This window comes from Agelaius tricolor, unplaced genomic scaffold, assembly GCF_023055355.1.
Source record: "Agelaius tricolor isolate 1412-34295 unplaced genomic scaffold, bAgeTri1.0.p SCAF_11, whole genome shotgun sequence".
NCBI classification, from domain to species: Eukaryota; Metazoa; Chordata; class Aves; order Passeriformes; family Icteridae; genus Agelaius; species Agelaius tricolor.
Genome location: NW_027269271.1, coordinates 24,856,323 through 24,876,403, shown reverse-complemented (window position 1 = coordinate 24,876,403; position 20,081 = coordinate 24,856,323). Strand labels below are relative to the sequence as shown.

Sequence of the window (20,081 nt, the reverse complement as noted above, 5' to 3'; positions counted from 1 at the left end):
ACCATTCAGGCTTAATTTAGAACAACACAACCTTTAAAAAACTTGATCTGCCACCAAGCACTTTGTATTTACTGGACTTCAGCAGACATAGTTCAGAAATCAGAACACAAAAATTCCTCACATCACGGAATTTATTCTGGCATTCAGCTTTTGCACCCAAACAAAACAATCAGGCACACACTGCCAAGAAACATCAGTGCAGCTTCAGGGCACCAGCAAAAGCTGCTACGTGCAGGGCTTCTCTTCAACACTCACGGGGCTCCTACCAGGGTGGAATTCTTGAACTCGCTAAAGCATTTATAGATTACACGCCTGTCCGGTTAAATACTTCCTGCAATTTTGTTAATTATACATCAGGGTCTGCAATTAGGGAATGACTCCCATCCTAGAAAACATACAGCTCTCAAGTCACCCCCCCAGAATGTGTGTCTCGACTGCCGTTTCTGCAGATGCCTCTGCTATGTATGTACGCGATTATCCCAGGCAGGAAAATACTTTCAAAACTTGAATAGAACGTGCAGTTCTACCGCTGGATGGTTTTCCTTTTCATTTTTGAGTGCTGCAGACCGCTTGTTTAGGTCAATACACATTTCTGTAGGTGGGGGTGGAGATCTCCGGGGGCAGACAAGTGCAACCCCAAGTTCAGGTTCCCTTTCCGTGTCCATCCCTTCAGAGGCGGCCAAGCGCAGGCTTTCACACCATCGCCATCCCCCCTCCACATCGGCGCTATCCTCCGCTGTCAGCAAAGCCACCAAAGCAAATACCGGGCCTTTTCCTTCTTTCCCCCTTGATTCGTCATCAAGATGTAAATTAACAGATTCTCTCAGAGACAGGAAAAGAAAACCCAAAAAACGCACCGAACAATGGGAAACACTTCCCCGCCGGTGCCCCAGAGGACGGAGGGAAACAGGATCCCCTGCGCTGGGGGAGTTACTCAGCGAGGATCAGATGCTGCTAAAAATACGGGAGCGGTGCGAGCGGGCCCGGGCAAAGCCCGGGCAGGGCCCGCGGTCCCCGTCCCGGAGCGTCCCCGCGCCAGACGGTGATGTCACCGCCGGCGGCAACAAAGGACGCGGCACCGGCCGGGCGGCCCCTGCCCTCCGCCCCCCGCCCCGCCGGCGGCACCGCGCCTCCCGCCCGCCCGGAGCGCCGGCACCGGCCGAGACAAAGCGGCTTCCCCTGCGCTACGTGCGGGCGGAAAGGGAGAGGTTCGGGCCGCCCAGCGCCGGAGCGGCGGCGGCGGGGAGGCGGCGGCCTCCGGGGCGGTGCGGGCCGGCCCCCGGGCGAGCGGCCCCGCGACCCCCGGCGGCCGCGGCGCGGCCCCGCTGTCGCCCCCTCCCCTACCTGATATGGCGGCGGCGGCTCCTGATCCGGCTCAGCCCCGTCTCCGTAGCTAGCTCTGTCCGACTGGGACTCGTGGAGCAGCGAGATGTCATCCGAGGTGGGGGACTTGAGGCAGTTCCCCATCTTCCCGGGGGGAGCGCGGCCCCCCCTCCGCCTCCTCCCGCTCCGGATCCGCGCCCTCAGCCTCCCCGCCGCAGCGCGCAGCCCGCAGCCGCCCCGCCGGGGAGGCTCATGCCAGCCCCGGCCCTAAGCGGCTTAGCAGCTGCAGCCCGGCCGCCTCCCGCTCCGCTCCGCAGCCGCCCCGACCCCCGAGCCGGGGGGGCGGCAGGACGGGCCTCCCACCCCCCGTGGGGCAGCGGGCTCCGGTGGGTCCGCCCGCCCCGCGGCTGCCCGGCGCGGTTCTGCTTCCCGGTCACCAGCTCCCTGCGCACTGGGCTTTGTCGCACGGGCCGCCCTGGCTCCTCCTCTCACCCCTCCCCGCCGGGCGCGGGGAGCAGCCGCGGGGCCTCGCTGGGCTCCGCGCCCCCCGGCCCCGCCGCGGGGACAGCCCTGCCCGCCCTCGACGGAACGAGGCGGGACGGGACGGGCTGGGGGACCCAGCCGCCTGCTGGGCTCCCCCGGCCCCAAAATGGTGGGAGCCGCTTCGCTCCGCCCCCGAGCGCGGTGTTTGTTTGTGTTCCGGGCATGGCGGAGCCGGCGGCCGCTCGGGCCCGGCGGGGCGGGACGGGGCGGGATGGCAGCGGGGACCCCGTAGCTCCCGGCCCAGCCCGGCTGAGGGGCTTGTGCGGGACCAGGGACCTTCCCAAGGGTTCCCCCGCGGGCGGGTCCCCAGGCAGGGAAGGGGTTCCCCGTGCTGGTCTCTGGCGTGACCCGAGGGCACGGTCAGGGTAGGCACAGGGCAGTGAATCCCGGAGTGGAGCAAAACCAGCAGCAGGCACTTGGCTTTTGCATTTCTAAAGGTTTTTTATGCAATGAGCAGGTACTATATTTAGCTCCTTTTTTTTCCCCTTCATAAAAATATATCCTTACTTGGATATAAGTATAGGTAAGTACTGATAAATGCAAATTTGAGGACAGTGAATGCTCCTGTGTCCCTGTGTTAGTGTGCCAGCACTGACCCACACAGAGTGGAATATACGATGGTCCTTTGGTTCCCCAAAATACATCCTTGGCCTTCAGATTCACACCATGGAAAATACTTTGAAATCCAATTTTTAAAGTGAAGTGTTTTTTAAGGTGAGGCAAATGTAGAGAGCAGCTGCAAAGTCCAGTCTGTAAAGCAGTACAGCGTGGCTGCTGCTTATCACTGAGTTCTCTGCTGATACAGCTCGCGCCTGCTTTGCACCTCTTGGGTCACGGTATCTCCAGACCTGTTGTTCACAGCGACATATTTGGCCCCACAACTTTTGCTGGTGGACCTCAATCTGGGATCAGAGTTTTTGCTGATTATCCTTATGAGCTCATTCTTGTATATTTGATTTTATTACTGTTTAGGGTGGTTTGTTTTGCTGCTTATCAATGCATAAGTTAAACAACCCTGGTGTAAAGCCTATGATTGCTGCCATTTATGGTGTTCTAACACGGTTTCAGGGTTTTCTATTCACCAACAAGGAAACTGAAACTGAAAATGGGGCAGGATTGTGACTGTTGCTCAAGATAGAGAGGCTTTGCAGTGGTGCATTGTAAATAATGACTGTTGTACATGGCTTGCTCATTTGGGTGTTTATCCTATGAGTCTGTTGGCTTGGTTTAATAGAATTAGGCAAGCAATTGTTGGAGGGGATCCAGTGAAGCACTGCCTCACCCAGCTGTGATTTCAAGGTTAAGGCAATGTCAGAGCTGTGAGAACCTGGTGATGAAACTCCAGCATTGTCACTGGTATTTTCAGTTGTGCAGTGGCACCATTGGGAAGGAGATTATGGGCAGCTAAAAGACTGTTATCTGCTCTCTCATGTTTTGTTTCCTCTGTGAGGCTCAGGCCTGTGTCGTTGATGTAGTTCAGTGAAAACCACAGGTCACACCGTGCTGTGTGTGAGGCTGTGATCACAGTTTGATCCTCCACAGTGAGGAGGTCCTATGGAAACCTGTGGTGCCTCCCTGCTGGCTGACGTGCCAAAATAGCCTTTCTTTGGAAACCAGAGTGCAAACTGGTCTCATCCTGACGTGCAGTCAGGACATAGGTGGGATTTCCTCTGCATCTCATGGTAGAGATGTTGCATTTATTTACCTTGAGGCCGATCTCCAGAAGGAATAGCTGCTAATCCCAGTTACAACTTTCCCTTAGTAGGTAGAGGATGCTCCAAATCTGGGCATGTTTTAAAAAAATGCAGACTTGTCAAGTGCCAGCAGAGACCTGCTTTTCATGGTGGACTCACAGAGACCAAAGAGGAAGCAGAGGTTCGTGTTTGGCCTTGCAACAAGACAGACTGCACCTGGGAGTGCTCTGAAGGGGAAGAGCTGCTACCAGTCATGCCTGGATTCTTTGAAGTAGGGGTGGTTGAAGGCACTCACTGCTTTTCCTCGCCATTCACTCCTGTTTTGTCAGATAGGTCATTAACAGTGGCTTTGCACCACTGGCTCAAAAGTTGTACAAAGGTCCAGGAGATAAAAACTGGAAAAATTTTAGTGTTCACAAATGTCTTTTAATATCCCTGCATTTGCTGAGGTGTAGCTGTGAGCCTGCTCCTTTTGCTACCACGCTTTTTGCAGGTTGGGGACGAGGAAGCAGAGAGATGGGTCCTCAGAGGATGGGATTTATGAGTATGGTTTCTTTGTTTTAGCAGAACCATAGGGCAGTTTAACTGCTTACTTCAGTTCTCTCTGGTTTTTACTTCCTCTACTTAGTTTGGGGAACAAGTAATAGTCAGAATGGATTTTCTAAAGCCTTCAAATGCTCCTATAGAGGAAGAAAGATTCATTGTGGTTTAGGGCTGCACAAATACTACAGATGGAAAAGATCGTGCAAATACAAAAATTTGTGTCAGACTAATATCAATACAGAACTGGCAACACAAGTCAATGAACCTTTTTCTCCCCTCTAGACATTTAAACAGTTGGCTGTCATCTGTTGTCAGGGTGGAAATGTTTATGTTCTGAAGTTTGCCAGTGTACAGAATTCTTGTTCTGGTACACCTTGGTACAGCAATGTCACACATGGGTCTGTCCTCACCACCTTCTGGCAGCTAGCATCTTCTCTCTTTCAAAACAGAATGGAAATTCAAGAAAAAAAAGTTTTAAAGTGTGCAGCGAAAGTTTATGTTTTATTTTACAGGCTTTTGATATGAGAGGAAGCAAGTGACATATTGATGTATTCTTAAGGCTCATATGAGGTAGCTAGAGATGATGAACTGTTTTATTGAAAAATCCATTTCCTTTTGAGTTGAAAATCTAAAATTCACTGAGGACATAAAAAGTCCTTCTTGTTAGGAGTTTCCTCTACAAAATTAACGTCATAAATTGGCTAATTTTTAGATGAAAGACCCTTTGATAACACCATTTTACATGGTCCATGTTCATGTTATTGTTGGATGACATTTTGGATATGTTTAATATGTCATGCTTAACAAAAGTTTTTGAAAGACCTTTTCTGTCCTCAGCATGGAAAAGTTTTTTCACTTCCTTTTCTTCCATCAAGCTTATTTTCCCAGCACTTATCATCTCTCATTAGGTCTTATCTTTCTTCTGGATAGGATTGTTTTCCCAATTCATACCCAGAAGCCCAGTTGACTTCTGAGTGCAATCTTTCCATGCCATGGTACCCAGAGGTACAGAGATAACTCTGTTTGCTTGGGTAATGTTGGTGAATAGAACACAATGCAATTTTAAAACCTTTTTCTGGAAGGAAAAAAAAAAAAAAAGACTTTGTATACCTCTGGAGAATGGAAGTAAATTACATTCTTCCATTATGTATGTGAATCTGATTACGAGGATGGTGGAATTAATTTATCTGGTTATAAGGACATGGCATCTTCTAAAATGCACATGATTATTTTTAGTTTTGTTGATTTTAGCTGAACTGTAGATGTTTCTCAGTGTATGTTACAACTGCATATTGCTTTCTGAGACAGAGTGAATGCAGCACTAGAAAGCAATTATGGAACTAATATATTTCCCTGAAATGGACTTTGTGATGCAGGATTTTACTCATGTTTCTAAAAATTACTTAAACTTCTGCCTAAATTATCCTGGTATCGCAAAAATGCCGCTTATATCAATTTATCCAAAAGATACCATCTTGGTAAGGAGAAGTATTCCATGACTGGCAAGAATAACTTGCCTTCCATAATAATGGTTTTCCCCAGGTCCAAAATGTTTTTTCAGTGGGGAGTGTAATGCCTGCCTATTCTGTGTAGTGGGACACCTACACTGTGAGCTGCAAAGAACAGAAAAAACGTGTATTTTGGGACTAAAACACCCAAGCAACAAAGCAGACAGTCATCATACAAAAGTAACCTGTTCAAAACAACCCTCTGTCACCCAGCTTCCTGGGGAATTTTGTGTAGGAATCAATTTTTCTTTTTCTCCTTGTAGCACATGTTGCCATAGTCTCAACTTCAAGAATGATCAGAGACCTATAAAGCATGATCTAAGGGGGAAGATTGAAAGAATTGGGGTTGTTTAGTCTGAAGAAAAGGAGGGTGTTGGGAAAAATGGTAATGATCTTTCAAATATATAAAATTTTTCTCTGCAGACAGAGAAGGAATCAGTTTTTCTTTATGTTCAGTGGGTCTAGGGCAAAAGGTGATGGACTTGGAGATTTAAAGTAGATATTAGGAAATTATTTCAAATTGAAAATGTAGTTTGGCGGTGAAAATGATTATCTGGGAATCTCATTTGCTGAAGGCTTTGAAAGGCAGATTAGGTCACATGTCTCAGGAATGGTTTTAGTTGCAGTAGATTATATGGAGATAACCCCAAAAGGTTCCTGGCTGGTTTATGATGTTTTGCTTCTCTCAGGTGATTTAGAACAGATGCTTTAACTCTGTGTTATTTTGATTCTCACTCTTCCTTATATCCTCAGAAAATGCCAGGAAGAAAAGATGTCAGTAGGTAAAAAATTGGGTAAGTAGGATGAGTGGGGACGTTGCCAATAGCAGAGTACTAAGAAATCCCAATTCCTGCAGGAGAGCTGTTGTGCTTCAGCACAGTGTGACATGCTGACATGTCACATCCAGCACGTGTGACATTCAGCTTGTCCTCCTGACAGGCTTTGGGACACAAGTGTTGGGCTGGCTTGGCTTTCAACAAGTGCTGAAAGTGACTGGTTAGTCAATACCCAGAAATCAATGTTTTACATTTTAATTTTAAATTTTAACTGGAGCTTCACTTTTTGCTGTGTTCAAGTATTTCCTGAATTTGCAAGGAGTCAACTCTATCCACAGAAGCCAGATTTTAGACTTCTTGTTCCTCCAGTTCTCTGCAGCAGTAAGGTAGTATCCAAAGTGTTTGTAATTCTTTGAAACAGAGTTTAGGTATTAATTTTTTTATATTAGTTAAATATGCATTCTGCTGCAAAATTTAAAACACCTCTCGTTCACCTTCTCCATACTCCTCCTGTTTTTTTTCTTTTCCACCATTTTTCCGGTAGCCTAAAATCTCTGTTTTCTTCCTGTAGGTAACTGTAGGTCTTCTTCAATAAAATAGTGATAAAATGAAACTTGAATAGATTCATGAGAACCTGTGGAGTATGACCTGTCAACTCTGGTTGGCAACTCTGCCCAAGCCCAAGATCACCTATGTCTTTGTCATTCCTTGACAGAAAACTGTTGAAACTCTTTCTGGATGCTGAGTGATGGCTATAGGTACTGTGTTCTAATCCCTTGTTGCTCCACAAAATTTCCTGTAATATTGCTGAAAGTCAAACTCTTTATTATGTATTCTGTTTGTATTGTTAAAGCAATTTTAGATATCTGAAAACTCTTACAGTGCTTTGTTTCAGTTTTTCCTAATGAATCATGATTTTTAATTCTCTGAGATGTTTCACTGTCCTGCAGCCTCATTCTTTGGTCCACTTTTCCAGTGTGCATGGCACCCCAAGCTGCACAGTGATCCAATTAAAACCTCAGTGTTTAATAAAGGAATATTACCTAGTGTGTACAAAAATGCCATTGATCAAATGTAGTGTCCTTCCTTTTTCCCAGTACTTTATTGCCTGCAGTTTGTAGCTCCTGTCACTCCCTATCCTTCTCCGTGTAATTCCTGCCTACTCACATTTTCTTATTTTCTGCTTCTCCAGATGATTATTCTGAAGGGTACTATTTTGCACCTCCTGTTGAAGCTCTGGTCTGTGACAGCTTAGCTGGCTGGATTGCAGCAGACAAGTTACTGGAGACTGAACAGAAGGAATGTGAGAAGGAACCACTGAAGATTTTGTACTAGAAGGATCAGGTGGTTGTGAATGACTGCCCTTGGGAAATTCACTTTATCCTCTGGCCAGAAATGTTGCTTCTTAACATTTAGTTTTGCTTTTTGATTAGTCTGTATTTGTACAGCCTCCTCTTGGAGGGACAGGCTGGAAATTTGTACCAGTATTTGCTTTTGCATGCTCAAATGCTACTGTGCTTCCTGAAAAAAAATTCTAGAAAACAACTATATCATGCAGAAAACAGAAGTTATCATAAATTAAACCTCTGACAGTATGAAAAGGAATACAGGAAGGTAAATGTACAATTTCTTAGTCTGTTCTGATTTTGTATTTGTGGGGATTCCTATAAGACATGAAAATCTTGCTCGTTTACTTACATGACAAAAGAGGAGAAAGGCCTTTTTTTTTTTTTTTAGCAGAACATACTGTTTAAACAAACACCACAGTGAAACAAGACAGCTAAAGGTACTGTAAGTCTATTCTTTTTTTATTTTTTGTAATGTTTAGAAATTTTTGTGTCTAAGAATAAGTTATTTTTCTTTTCATTTATTGTGAAATGCATGCCTACAGTTAGCTTTTGTGACAGCAAACTGTTCCCTCTTTCAGTTAAGTTTACAAAAATTACACACTCCGTGGAGCTACTTTAACTTTTATTTGGAGGCATTATCATCTTAGCAGTGGACTTGCAGGCTGCTTCAGAAATTCTGAAGGCTTATTGACTCAGAAAATGTGTCAAAAGCCACAGGCACACCGTTTGGTGTTTTGGTCTGTGTGCTGTCCCACAAACACTCCTTTAGACATGGGGACTGCACAGAATCTGCAAGACACAGGGTGGTTGCAGAGGAGCATTTTGCCTCTGGCTTACAAGCTGTACACAGCACCATGCAAGGGTTAAGGACAAGATAAAATCACTTGCTGCTGTTTTGATTTCCTGAGGAGTTGTTGTTTTTACATGAGAAAATGAGGAATGCAGTGAGGACCATTCCTGTGCCAAAATTTCAACGTATGTTCTTATCAACTGTGGTGCCATTCATGGGTTTTAGATCAGAATCTTAAATTTGTATATAAAGATCTCTGTTGTAGAAGCCCCATCTTGTGGACAACCAATCAATGACTACTTCAGCACAACTGAAATTTGAAATACTTAGAAAATATCTGGTATATTTTGGTAATTTTTGCAGACTGGAGAGTCTTCATATTTATGGAAAATATGGAAACTTCATTCGTGTGTAGAAATCAACATGTGCTTTCCAAAGACTATTTCCACAGGAAGAAATTGAGAATTGCAGAGAGGTATTAACACTGGGGTGGAACCAAGGATGGTGCCCTCAGAACCCTGTTTTAAGTCCAAATCAGCTAAAACACAAGCCTGAATCCTGCCTTGAATTCCCAAAATAGTGTCCTGTAGAACTTGGGTAGTACAAATGAGTCTTTAAGTGGCAAAATCATATAAGGGCAGAAGGACAGCCTTTGAAAAAATTGTTAAGAGAGAAAGAATAGCAAAGTATGCATGAAAAACTGAATCTGGAAACTATGGAAATATCCTTAAGGAGATTGTTTCAACACTGGATGAGGTCAGCAACTTCAGACTCAGTGAGTCAACACACTTAGTAGGAAGTAAAAAGAGTGTGAAAACAAGCCTGTGATAAAAGCTAATTTCAGATTTCAGTGTGACCTTGGTAGGATATATTAGATATATTCTATTAAATAGAATAATACATACATATAATTCTAATGTCTTTTTGTTGCTCTGAAGAAATTGGGTTGCTCTAGGATAGTTTTCTGTTTCTTCCATATGAAGAAAGTAGGAACCTTCATGATGTAGTAATTAAGGCTGTAATGAAGGAGCCAGAAATTGTGGCGACATCTAGGGAAAGGTTGGCAGAAGTGCCTCCAGCTGAAACTGTGGCCACTTCAGGTGGTGTATCCAGGGAAAGTTTGGTTGGAGTGGTTTATTTGGAAGGGATGCCAAGAGTAAGGAAGATTCTGGCATGGGAACAGGGTGCCACTGCAGCCCCTTGGATGGGAGCAGGACAGGGGTTGCTGTTCCTACAATTGGGTGTCTGACTGAGCAAGGGGATTAACAGAGGCAGAAGTTCAGAATTTGGTCATTGCAAAGCCAGGAAATCATTTCTTAGTCCTTATCAATAGTAGTCTGGATGAATCTTCACTTTCAAGACATACCAGTTGAAATACATTTTACTATTTAAAATTATCCTTAGAAATGAGTGAACATCTGCCATTTCACAGTTAAGTTTAAAATAACTTTGTTTCATGTTGAAATAATTAGATTTGAATCATTCTGTAGTCTGGGAATTTTATAAATGGCTCATTTGTAACATATATAGATCTGAAAAAAATCACCTTCCTTAATAAGCTAACAGGTACAACTATAAATGCACATTATCAGTATATTACTAAAAAATTCACAGAAATATCTGACTCCTTCTGCTTCTCATATTCTTTTGGAATAGAAGTCTACATTTTTGATGAAGGGTATCTTTGATGTATTGTCTGAGCCAGTGCAAAACCTTTGAGAAAAATGTATATTCCAAATTTTTACCTCAGTCTTCTCCTTAAGGAAGAGAATATTAAAAATTTAGCAATATACAGAACTACAATTTTTACCTGAGAGCAAATTCTGCTGGAACCAGCATGTGCAATCAAAATCTTTCTCAGTGTGAAGTGAAGCCATGAAAGGATCTTTGCAGCTCCTTTCTGTGGAAGTTTTTCCTTCCTCAAGAGACAGAGAACAGCAGATGCTGGTTGACCCCTCAAGGGAAGAGCAGATGAAGTGGGAACAGCTACTTAGAATTCCCTGCACTTCAATAATAAAGCAGGAGCAGTTCAGCAAGAGGGGTGTACTCAGCAAGAGGAGTACAGACAGATATTAGTATGGTGAGAAATCTAGAGGAGCTGCAGCCTAGGGAAAGAAAATGAAGATGTAAAGCTTGTCCTGAAAGGGTGTTGGAAAGCAAGGATTTATTCCAGCAGGGTTGAGAGAGGGAATAAGGGCTGCCCAATCCCTGCTCCACCAGGTGAGTGCATTGTAGTACAGGGGAAGGACAGGTCTTGGTGTAAAGGACAGATTATTGCCTTATTCTGAGCAGAAGGCTCTAGAAAAAGTAATTATTGGTAAAAGCAGAGTCTCTGAAGGAGTAGAAGAAAAAGGTGTCATTCAGTGATACTTCTTGGATTGGATTGTATTATAAATTACAGGTGTTTGTTTACACCCATATGAGAAGGAAGGGAACTGATTACTGATCAAGAAGAGCAATTTGTTGTACCTTCCCTGCTTAGGTACAATAAAATGTTCAGTTGCTGAGGGTTCCTTGCTAAAAGTTGCAGAGTAGTGTTTATCTCTCATAGATTTTTTTCAAGAAAATACAGCAGAACTGGAAACTCAAAATTTGAGTGTAAACCTGCAGTAATCCACCGTCAGAAGAATTGTGTAGGTGTATAAAATTGATTTCAAAGGGAATGAAGAGGTGTGACTTGTGAATTGCTACTTTTTAAAGATAAAAAATTAGTTCACATGTAGGTCATGTTAAAAAAAGAAAGTAATTTTTCGTTCTTATCTCTTTATTATGCACATTTTTATAGATGTTTTCTTTGGTTGCCTGTAGCCTTTCTGCTATTTTAAATATTCTCAAAATTTTATTGAGATAAAAATGTTAAGAGATGTAATAATACTGATATATCAAGTGATTTAGCATTAAAAAAGACAGATTTTCAGGGGCCATTTGAAAACAAGGCTTGATGTGTTATGCCAATACAAAACTAAATCTCTGCAGTTGCACCTTGAGCACGTGTGTCTGTAATGTATAAAATTGTTCCTTTAAAGCTGTCTCTGTCTTGTGTCCCTTCCTCTTCCAGCCCAGTCCCTTTGTCCAGAGCTGTGCTGGTGGCACATTGCTGTGACCCCATTGTCAGCACCACAGGCTGCCCTTCCCCAGGGATGGATCCTGGTCCCTGTGCTGTGTCAGCCAGGAGAGGAGAAGGACAGACCCCTGCTGTCACCAAGGACACCCCAAATCTCTCCTGAGCCTCATCCAAAAAGGTTCTGGAATTTACAGTTCCTTATAGCAGGACACTTCTTCTGGTATTGTCGTGAGCATTTTTAAATGTTATCAGGCAGTAATTGCTATCACAACTTTTAATTTTGTGTTTCTGTTTCAAATTTTCCTCAGTTCAATCAGAACCAAAAGTTAATGCCCGTTGGCTAATTTCCAGTGCATGCCTCCACAGAACAACTGCTGCCTTTAACTGGTGGAGAGATCAAGGCTTGAACTGACAAAAGACATCTGTATTTTGGAAAACAAATTAATGTTTATGTTTTAATTTATAAGTTCCTGGCTCTTTTATGGTTCCTGTTTTTCAAGTAATGTCTCTTTGGATCCCTAGCTGATGGAGAGTCAAAATGGTAAAGGCCCATGAGAGAATTATCACAATAGAACATCTGGTCTGCATTGGAAAAAGCTGAGAAAGATATTCAACATCTCTGAGACTGAGGCAGCCATGAGGCAGTTTGAAAGTCAGTCCATGAAAAACTGTGCAGGTTGTGGCCACCTGGGCCAATCTAGTGTTGTTTTGGGAAGAGCTACTCTGCTCATGAGCATCTGAATTTTAATCTCCCTTCAGCATGGATATGTGAGAGCTGGGAGTGGTATGAAAGGTGTTTGCTTTCCATAATGTTAATCTGGGTCCCAGCATTGTCCTAATTATATTGTGGGTTTTTGCCAGTCTCCCAGATTTCTTTTGAGCATGTAGACTGGAGTCAAAAGGCTTTCCCAGGGCTTTTGGCATAGCTTTACAGGAAAGTGGATGGAAAGGACTTTGTATATTTTTGCAAGAATATTTTGCATCCTGCTTTAAACTATTCCAGAAGGTAAAAGGACATTAGCTAGGCTGTGTGTTGGCTCGTGTACTGCTATGTCACTAATGAGAAGGAATTTTATTCCTGTTTTCTGCAGCCACAGACTGTAAGAAATGCAAAGAAATCATGGACCAACCAGGGCAGTAAAGGTACCCCTGGATTCAGAGGGAACAAACTCCTTCCACCACATGGAACTTTGGTCCTTTAAGTCATTATAGCTCATGCAGAACAGAAACAATTTGACATGTATAACAAGAAACATTGCAAATTGTTTGCCAAACAAAGACTTATACTGCAGATGGAAGAACTGATGAAAATTGTTTATAGATGGGGAACTAAATGTAGATTTTTCAAGAACAAGGTTGCTGTTTTCCTTGCCAAGACAAACAAATCTGATAGACCATCTCATTGCTTTAGGCTGCCTGAGGACCCACTGGAAAGTCTATGGACCTTTTTCCACAGAAAATTTGTGTGTTGTCAATACATAAGTGTATTGTCCACAGTTACACTGTGGCAGCTGCAGAGGAAGTGGAAGGTTCTCAGGAATACATTAGGGAGAACTGGATTTTTGGCTTCTGAAACAGTGTGGAGTGCTTTTGGAAACTGTGGAAGTTTATAAGCTGGATGTTACTGCTACAAAAGGTTATCTGTGAGTTAAATAGAATACTAATTAATCTGCTATCTTTAGATCTTAACACTAACAGCACAATGAAATTGAGAATTCCTGTCTTCTAGAGTTGCAGTTTCCAAGATGCCTTCATTCCTGTGAACATACCCTGGTCTGCATTTAGAGATTTTCAGAGTTACCTTTAGAAATCTGTGCACAGATGTTTTTACAAAGCACTCTGTAATCGTCCCAAACAATGGTTTTAATGGGCCAGTTATTTAGGAAATCATGTAATGAGAACATAAATACAATCCCTGATACTGACATAAAACATGTATTAGCAAAATAATATAGTTTGTATTTCCTTGATATAGAGCAGACCCTGGAAATACATAACTCATCATGTCCTTAAAATTCTGTTACATCTGTAAACATCTATATTGGCAGAGAGGCCCAGCAGCATCCTGGGCTGCTTTAGGAAGAGCATTGCTAGGAAGTCACAGGAGGTGATCATTCCCCTGTGCCCAGCACTGGGGAGGCTTCAGTGGGAGAGCTGTGCCCAGTTCTGGGCTCCCCACAGCAGGAAGGACTTGGACATGCTGGAAGGAGGGCAGGAAAGGGCCATGAGGATGGACAAGAGGAGCATCTGTCCTGTGCTCCCAGGGAGGTTTGAATTTGACATCATTGAAGAAATTCCAAGCTCAACTGAGCAAGGTCCCGAGCACCCTGCCCTGGGTGATCCAGCTTGGAGCTGTGCTTGGGCTGAGTGATCCCTGGAGATGCTTCCAGAATATTTGGGAATATTTGAGGCAGTTTGCTTGTGCCTTGTCAGTGTTTTAGCTGCAACTCAGCTGTGGAGGAATCCTAAGGAGAGCAAAGGCTGTGACCCCAGAAATTCATCCAGATGGCTGAGGCCCAGAAAAGGCATAATGGGAGCTGCTAAGTACTCGGAATGTCTCATCAGAGTGATATTTCACTTGAAAATACAAAATAGAAATTACTTGGGTCTTAATGACACTGAATACCCATAATGTTCTCTCACTTCAGCTGGACTGCAGATGCTAACAACCTCTCCCTATCTGAACATGTTTATTTTAGTTTAATCTTGCTCTGTAAAATCTTAACATCTATTCTACTCTAGAAATTGATGCTTGGTGCTTTTCAGTGCAGAATTTATTTGCTTGTTTGTTCCACACTTTCTTTCCTTTCTAGTTCTGATATAAACAAATTACAATCTATTTTGATATATTATTTCAGTAATATATGGTATGTGCATACCATGTACATACCATGTCTCAAGGAGTTGAAAATATCCTAATTTGAGCAAGGTAAAATCAAAATATATAATTACATTGCATATTCTATGGCACTTAGTTTGTAACTATTCTTACACTATCTTCAGAATAAGAAGGAAGATGAAATTCAAAAAGGGCTTTCATAGTTTAAAAATATTTATGTTGAAACAAGATTTATGCTGAAAGGCAAAGATAATTTTATTTTAATCATCTGAATAGTGGTAGGAAGATTCACCTGTGGTTTTTCTTTATGTAAATGCCAGGGAGCTAACTTGCAGTACTGAGAATTCCCAGCTTCTCCTTCTTTTGAAAATTCTTTGTCTTTTATATTGCCTCCTAAGGAAAAAGGAAAGCACACTGGAAAACAAGAAATTGACCAACATTGCACAAGTAATTAGGAAATAAATAGATTATAAAGCATTTTATTTCATTTTGGTTTTGCACTTCAGCAAGTGAAACAATAAGAAAATAACCTGTTTCTTTATTATCAATAGATGGAGTCACATTGGGTCTGGCAGACCAAGGCATAAATGTATAAATAACACCTGTGATAATTATCACATCAAATTTTGCTAGGGATAAGCCCTTAGTGAAACCACAAAATTAAGACTTTAGAAGGAAATAACACATGAAGGTCAAATGTACTTAGTCATTGGTTGCTGTCTCTGCAGCACTTTCCCCTGACTTAATGCTTTTACAGCACATTTCTGATTCAGTCTCCTCTGTCCTGTGTGGGATGGGGCTTTTGGGGGGAGATATTACTTTAAATTGACACCTCTAGCAGCAGTTCCTACTTGTACTGGTTTCCTTTTATAAATGTGTAACCTATTATATCTATCCAAGCTGGCTGAGCTCCAAGTCACCCATTTCTCAGTAATACAGGAAATTAAATCTAATGTCTAATAAGCATAGAGGCTTATGCAACCTTCATTCCCTGTAAAAAGTATTAAATAACATAATAATATTACCTTGTCCTTTGATTGCTAGGGAGCTGTGCCCTTAGTTTTTGTGCAGACCAAGCTGGCTCTGCATTTCAGCTTGGAGAGTCTGGGTTTATCCATCCTTTTTTGCAGACTTATTGAATTTCACCTGGAAAATTCTCCTTATTAAAGGACCCCCTGAAATATTCGTGTGTAGGGTTTGGTCCCTTTCTCCACTTGTCCCTTTGTTCCCACAGAGGGCTGTGTCCCCCATGATCTCATCCTGGGGGTGCTGCTGCTTCCTCATTCATTCTCTCTCTCCCAGGACTTTCCAGCCTGAACAGATTTCTGCTTGTTCCATCCCATTTTCTGATAATACCCACCACAGCTCTGTGTCAGTTGCTGCAGCCCTTAAAAATGCAGAAATCTGACTTTAGGCCATACAGGTTAGCAACATAATTTCAGGGCTTTGTCTCCTGCGTGTACCAGTTCAGTAAGTGGATTTATACTGAATAATTTTAAACTGTTACAGCCCTCTGAAACCATTTCTCTCTTGCTGCTGTAATACATAAAGTGGCATAAGGTCACTGATGCTGTGGAAATTGGTTTTGGAGTTGATATGCTAATTCAGCAAGAAATCAGTTCTAGCAGAAATGCAAAGAAAATTATTTTAATCTAGTGCCATGTTACTTTGTTGGCTTTTAGGAAAGAGATAACTAAAATATTCAAGGGAGATCCAAGTCTGTGGGAAAAGTACCATTTTGGAGATTTAAGGTTATTTTTGCCTCAGTTCCTCAGCTTCTTTTCTGAAAGCAAATAAGCTGAATGTGATGGACACAGATATGACATTTTCATGTGCTCAAAAAACAATAAGAAATAAGATCTTTTTTAAAACTGAGTTCTGTATAAGAATAAACTTGGTTCAGTCTTTTCTGTGTCACTCACCCCATGTTTACAGTAACTGCTTCTGCAATTTTGTGGATGAAAACTTCCATGCAGAACCATCCAGAGCCATTAATGAGAATGCATTATGCAACTAATTGCAATGGGGAACAAAATTACATTAATGGTGCCTAAGGAGAAAGAGAATCTCTGCATTCACTGTGAGTAAGGGATAGCCAATGCCTGATATTTTTCCAAAACAAATATTTAAGTTGAATTGAAAACAAAGGTTGATGTCTGAGAATAATCACCAAGAGTTTGAAAGCTCTATATTTTTTTCAAAACACTGCACTTATACAAAGGAATTTCCAAGCACAAAAAAATAAAATAACTTTAATGCTTACTGTATGAATATGCCAAAGGAAAAAAAATACCAGCATAAACTCCTTCATCTTTTTGAGATGAAGAACAGAGAAAATAAAAATGCATTTCTAAAAACCATTTTTTAAATATCTGAATTGTGAAAGTAGTGCTGTCATTGTCATATTTTAGACGATAATTTTATAATGAAAAAAAAGATGACATTTTACTCTCTGTTCAACAGGTACAATGCTGCTGTTTGCAGAGGAAGGACACCAGCTGCAGCAAGAGTAGTGTCTGTTCTAGAGTGAGGGATGAGCTCCATTGGACATGAGTTGGCTTCCCTGGCTGCTGTGCTCAGTATTTCATTTTAGCAAGTCTGAGATTGCTCCAAGTCTTCATCTCCTCCTGCACTTTATTCTATTGCAAGCACCAGGTTGTATGCTATTGAAGAGAGAGAAGTAGAAAGTACAATTCAATGTTTTATTTCATGCTGCCCAAGTTTACTCAGACAGACACACCCAGAGAGAATGTGTGCTGCACTCAGCTTGGAGATCTGTGTCAGAAATCCTGGCTCCCCTGTGCTTTCCTGCTTTGCCATAGCTGATAAGAGAGTTTATAACAGGAACCCCGTTACCTCAGCTGCAAATGGTTGTGAGAATCTAATGGCCAAGAGAGTGGAATTTAAATTTATTTTTCTTTGGCTTGTGTTTCAGCAAGCATTTAAAAGACCCTCCAGTTTATCTTTGTCAGAGATTGTTTTTCTTTTGGCTTAGCTTGGACACCAATCTCATTGTTGAGTTTACATTTATGGAGTGGGACCCAAGGTTTTCTCCAAGCATTCAGTATTATGATTTTGACTTTGCAAGTCTTGTTGCTTGGGATAGGTGTAAAAGTCATGTCTGCATGTACAGCAAGAACAGAACTGGGCTGTGGATGCTGCTACTGAGTCAATTGAGAAGGAACAAAAGTAATTCTGAAGGCTGCCTCTCCTCTTAGCAGGCAGGCAGAAGAGTTGGTAAGAGCTGCAAAGACAGCTGAGCACCTTAATGATGATATTTATTTTATATTTTATTTCGTAGGTGGATTTTGAGGAATAGTTTTTAAAATGCAGTTATTTTACTCTCCTTTAGCAAAGCGTGTGTGACCACAGCTGTTTTTTCCAAAATGCCTGGTTTGCCTGCTTTTGTTGCCACCAGTCGAGTTCTCCCTCCACATAGCGATGTCCACAAGGTGGTGCCACAGCTAAGAAGTTTGCAACAAATAAGGCAAAAGTAATTTGTTAATTCTGTCTGCTTTTTGTAACGGACTAAAGTATCTGCATCATGAAAGAATTAACAATCATTTCATAAGCCAAATATCACAGGTTTGCAGCTCTTTTTTTAAACCCCTTGTGTGAGCTCAGGTGGGTCTGTCTGCTGAGTGAGAGCAGCATCCACACGCCTGTGACTGTCCCAAATCCTGCACAGAAATGAAGAGGCAGCTCAGGGTTTAGCTGACAGGCTGATGAAGAGCTGTGTATTTCCTAGCAGGGTTACCTGTGCCAACACTGGCATGTGTCTCATGTTTTTATCTGGTCACTTCAGCAGGAATCAGCCTGAATAAGCAGAATAGTTCACACACAACTTCAGCCAAGACAGCTTCTACCTACCCTGGACAGCCTATGGCACATCAGACCCGAATTTCCTGAGTTTTCTCTAGAGCCAGGGATGGCCAGGCTCCCTGTCCTATGCTAATCTACAGCTGATTATTAATTCCAAAGGGTACGAAGTGCTTACAGAGGGACCTGCACAGATGCTCAAGTTTCTGAGCATCTTTCTAGAAAAGATCAGACTAGGGAAGGTACAAGGCAGTAACAGGGAATGTAGAATGTCATGTGTCCAGTACAGAAAAGACAATAAAGCTTCCAGGGAAAAGTTGTTTGTAGGGATCTGGATGACTGCACTGATTTTTATGTCCCAGAAGAGCAGCAGGATTTGGCCATGCCCTCAGAAGGTGTGTGTCAGTTCTTCAGCTACCCTTGGCCACATGGTGCTTCTTGCACCCCTGCCCTGCTCCCCTCAGTGGCCTCTGCAATCCAGGTATTTGTGCTAGCACAAGAAATACTCCCTGTCAGCTTCTGCAGTGGACAAATGAAGCTTGAATCTCTTATTCATTACATATTTTTGTACCAAAATCAGCAAGAAAAAGGGATACCTTAAAATACCGTTCAGACAAGTATTGACCTGCCTCCAGCTAGAATCTCTCTTTGCTAGGCCTGTATCAGAATGAGAAAAATAACAGGGTGTGCATAATGTTTCCTCTATATTGCTACATTATTATTTTAAAACATATTAAAATTCTTCTGGCTAGTTAAGAGACTCAGTGGAAATTATGTATACCCAGGAAAGATGGTTTGTCCCCCAGTTACAAAGCAGAATGAGAGTTAGAAGCTTATTGAGTACAATTATAAAAGTTGTCAAATAACACAGTGGCCACCTATTTTGTTTTTAAGGATCATATCTATAAATTATATTTTAAAGTGGTTTACAGTATTTTGAAACTTTGTATTGGTTCCAATATCTGTTTGAAAAAGTCAGTATCTAACCTGAGAACTAACTAAAAATATAAAGTCATGAACAGGTCAAGTAGACTTAATTTCTGAGTCAGTCTTTTGAGTTAGCTTGAACTAACTGAATCATGACACTGACATTGTCAGAGTATTCCTGTAAGATTGTTCTGAATGTATGGCTGCAATGTGTCTTGCAATTAAATTGACATTTTTCTGGTTTAGTTTGGACTTTGCTTTTTCTTTGACTTTGCACAATTCTTTCAAAAATGTTTACTTTTCAGATATTTTGCACAGAGGAAAAATGATGCTCTATTCTGAAGGGAATGAATGACAGCATCTAAGATCATACATCTAAGTCTCCACAGTGTGGAAACCTCAGGTATGCATTATTTTAGCAATTTAACAACTGAGTTGAAATCCTGAACACTCTCCTTTGCAGTATTTGCAACAATTTTCTGCTTTTATTGGAAATCCCATAAGTATTTTCAAAAGATCAAAACTGTTTTTCCCCTAAGCCTGATTTTCTGGTTTCCTATTGAAGCAATCATGACCAAAACCTGCTTCAGGTTCATGTCTGAACCTTCCTGTGAGGATGTGCCTTGCAGTGTTGTGAGTTTCCTGGCTCAGAAATCCTGCTGCACATGCAGGGCTCAGCAGAAGCAATCGAGGATGGCAGTGGTATCCTGCAGGATACCCATTTAAGCAGTCATGACCAAAACCTGCTTCATTTTTATGTCTGAACCTTCCTGGGAGGAGGTGCCTTGCAGTGTTGTGAGTTAGGAGCTGGTGTGAGGCTGGCTCAGAAATCCTGCTGCAGATGCAGGGCTCAGCGGAAGCAATCGAGGATGGCAGTGGTATCCTGCAGGATGTGTGTGACTGCTC

At 42.3% G+C, this 20,081-nt stretch overlaps 2 protein-coding genes across 2 annotated transcripts in view; one reads left to right on the top strand and one right to left on the bottom strand.

Annotated features, from left to right (window-relative positions):
• The window catches only part of RNF11 (ring finger protein 11), a 29,915-nt gene extending 28,436 nt beyond the window's left edge, over positions 1–1,479 (bottom strand). The window contains exon 1 of the mRNA XM_071436714.1: positions 1,345–1,479. Within this exon, the coding sequence (XP_071292815.1) occupies positions 1,345–1,467 (123 nt within the window). The 5' untranslated portion in view covers positions 1,468–1,479. The remainder of the gene's footprint in view (positions 1–1,344) is intronic.
• LOC139593997 (collagen alpha-1(III) chain-like) overlaps positions 1–19,420 on the top strand; it is a 46,216-nt gene extending 26,796 nt beyond the window's left edge. Inside the window, exons 3-5 of the mRNA XM_071435594.1 lie at positions 599–7,145; positions 7,580–11,768; positions 16,893–19,420. Coding sequence (XP_071291695.1) covers positions 599–2,235 — 1,637 coding nt within the window. The 3' untranslated portion in view covers positions 2,236–7,145; positions 7,580–11,768; positions 16,893–19,420. The remainder of the gene's footprint in view (positions 1–598; positions 7,146–7,579; positions 11,769–16,892) is intronic.
• The last annotated feature ends 661 nt before the right edge of the window (positions 19,421–20,081 follow it).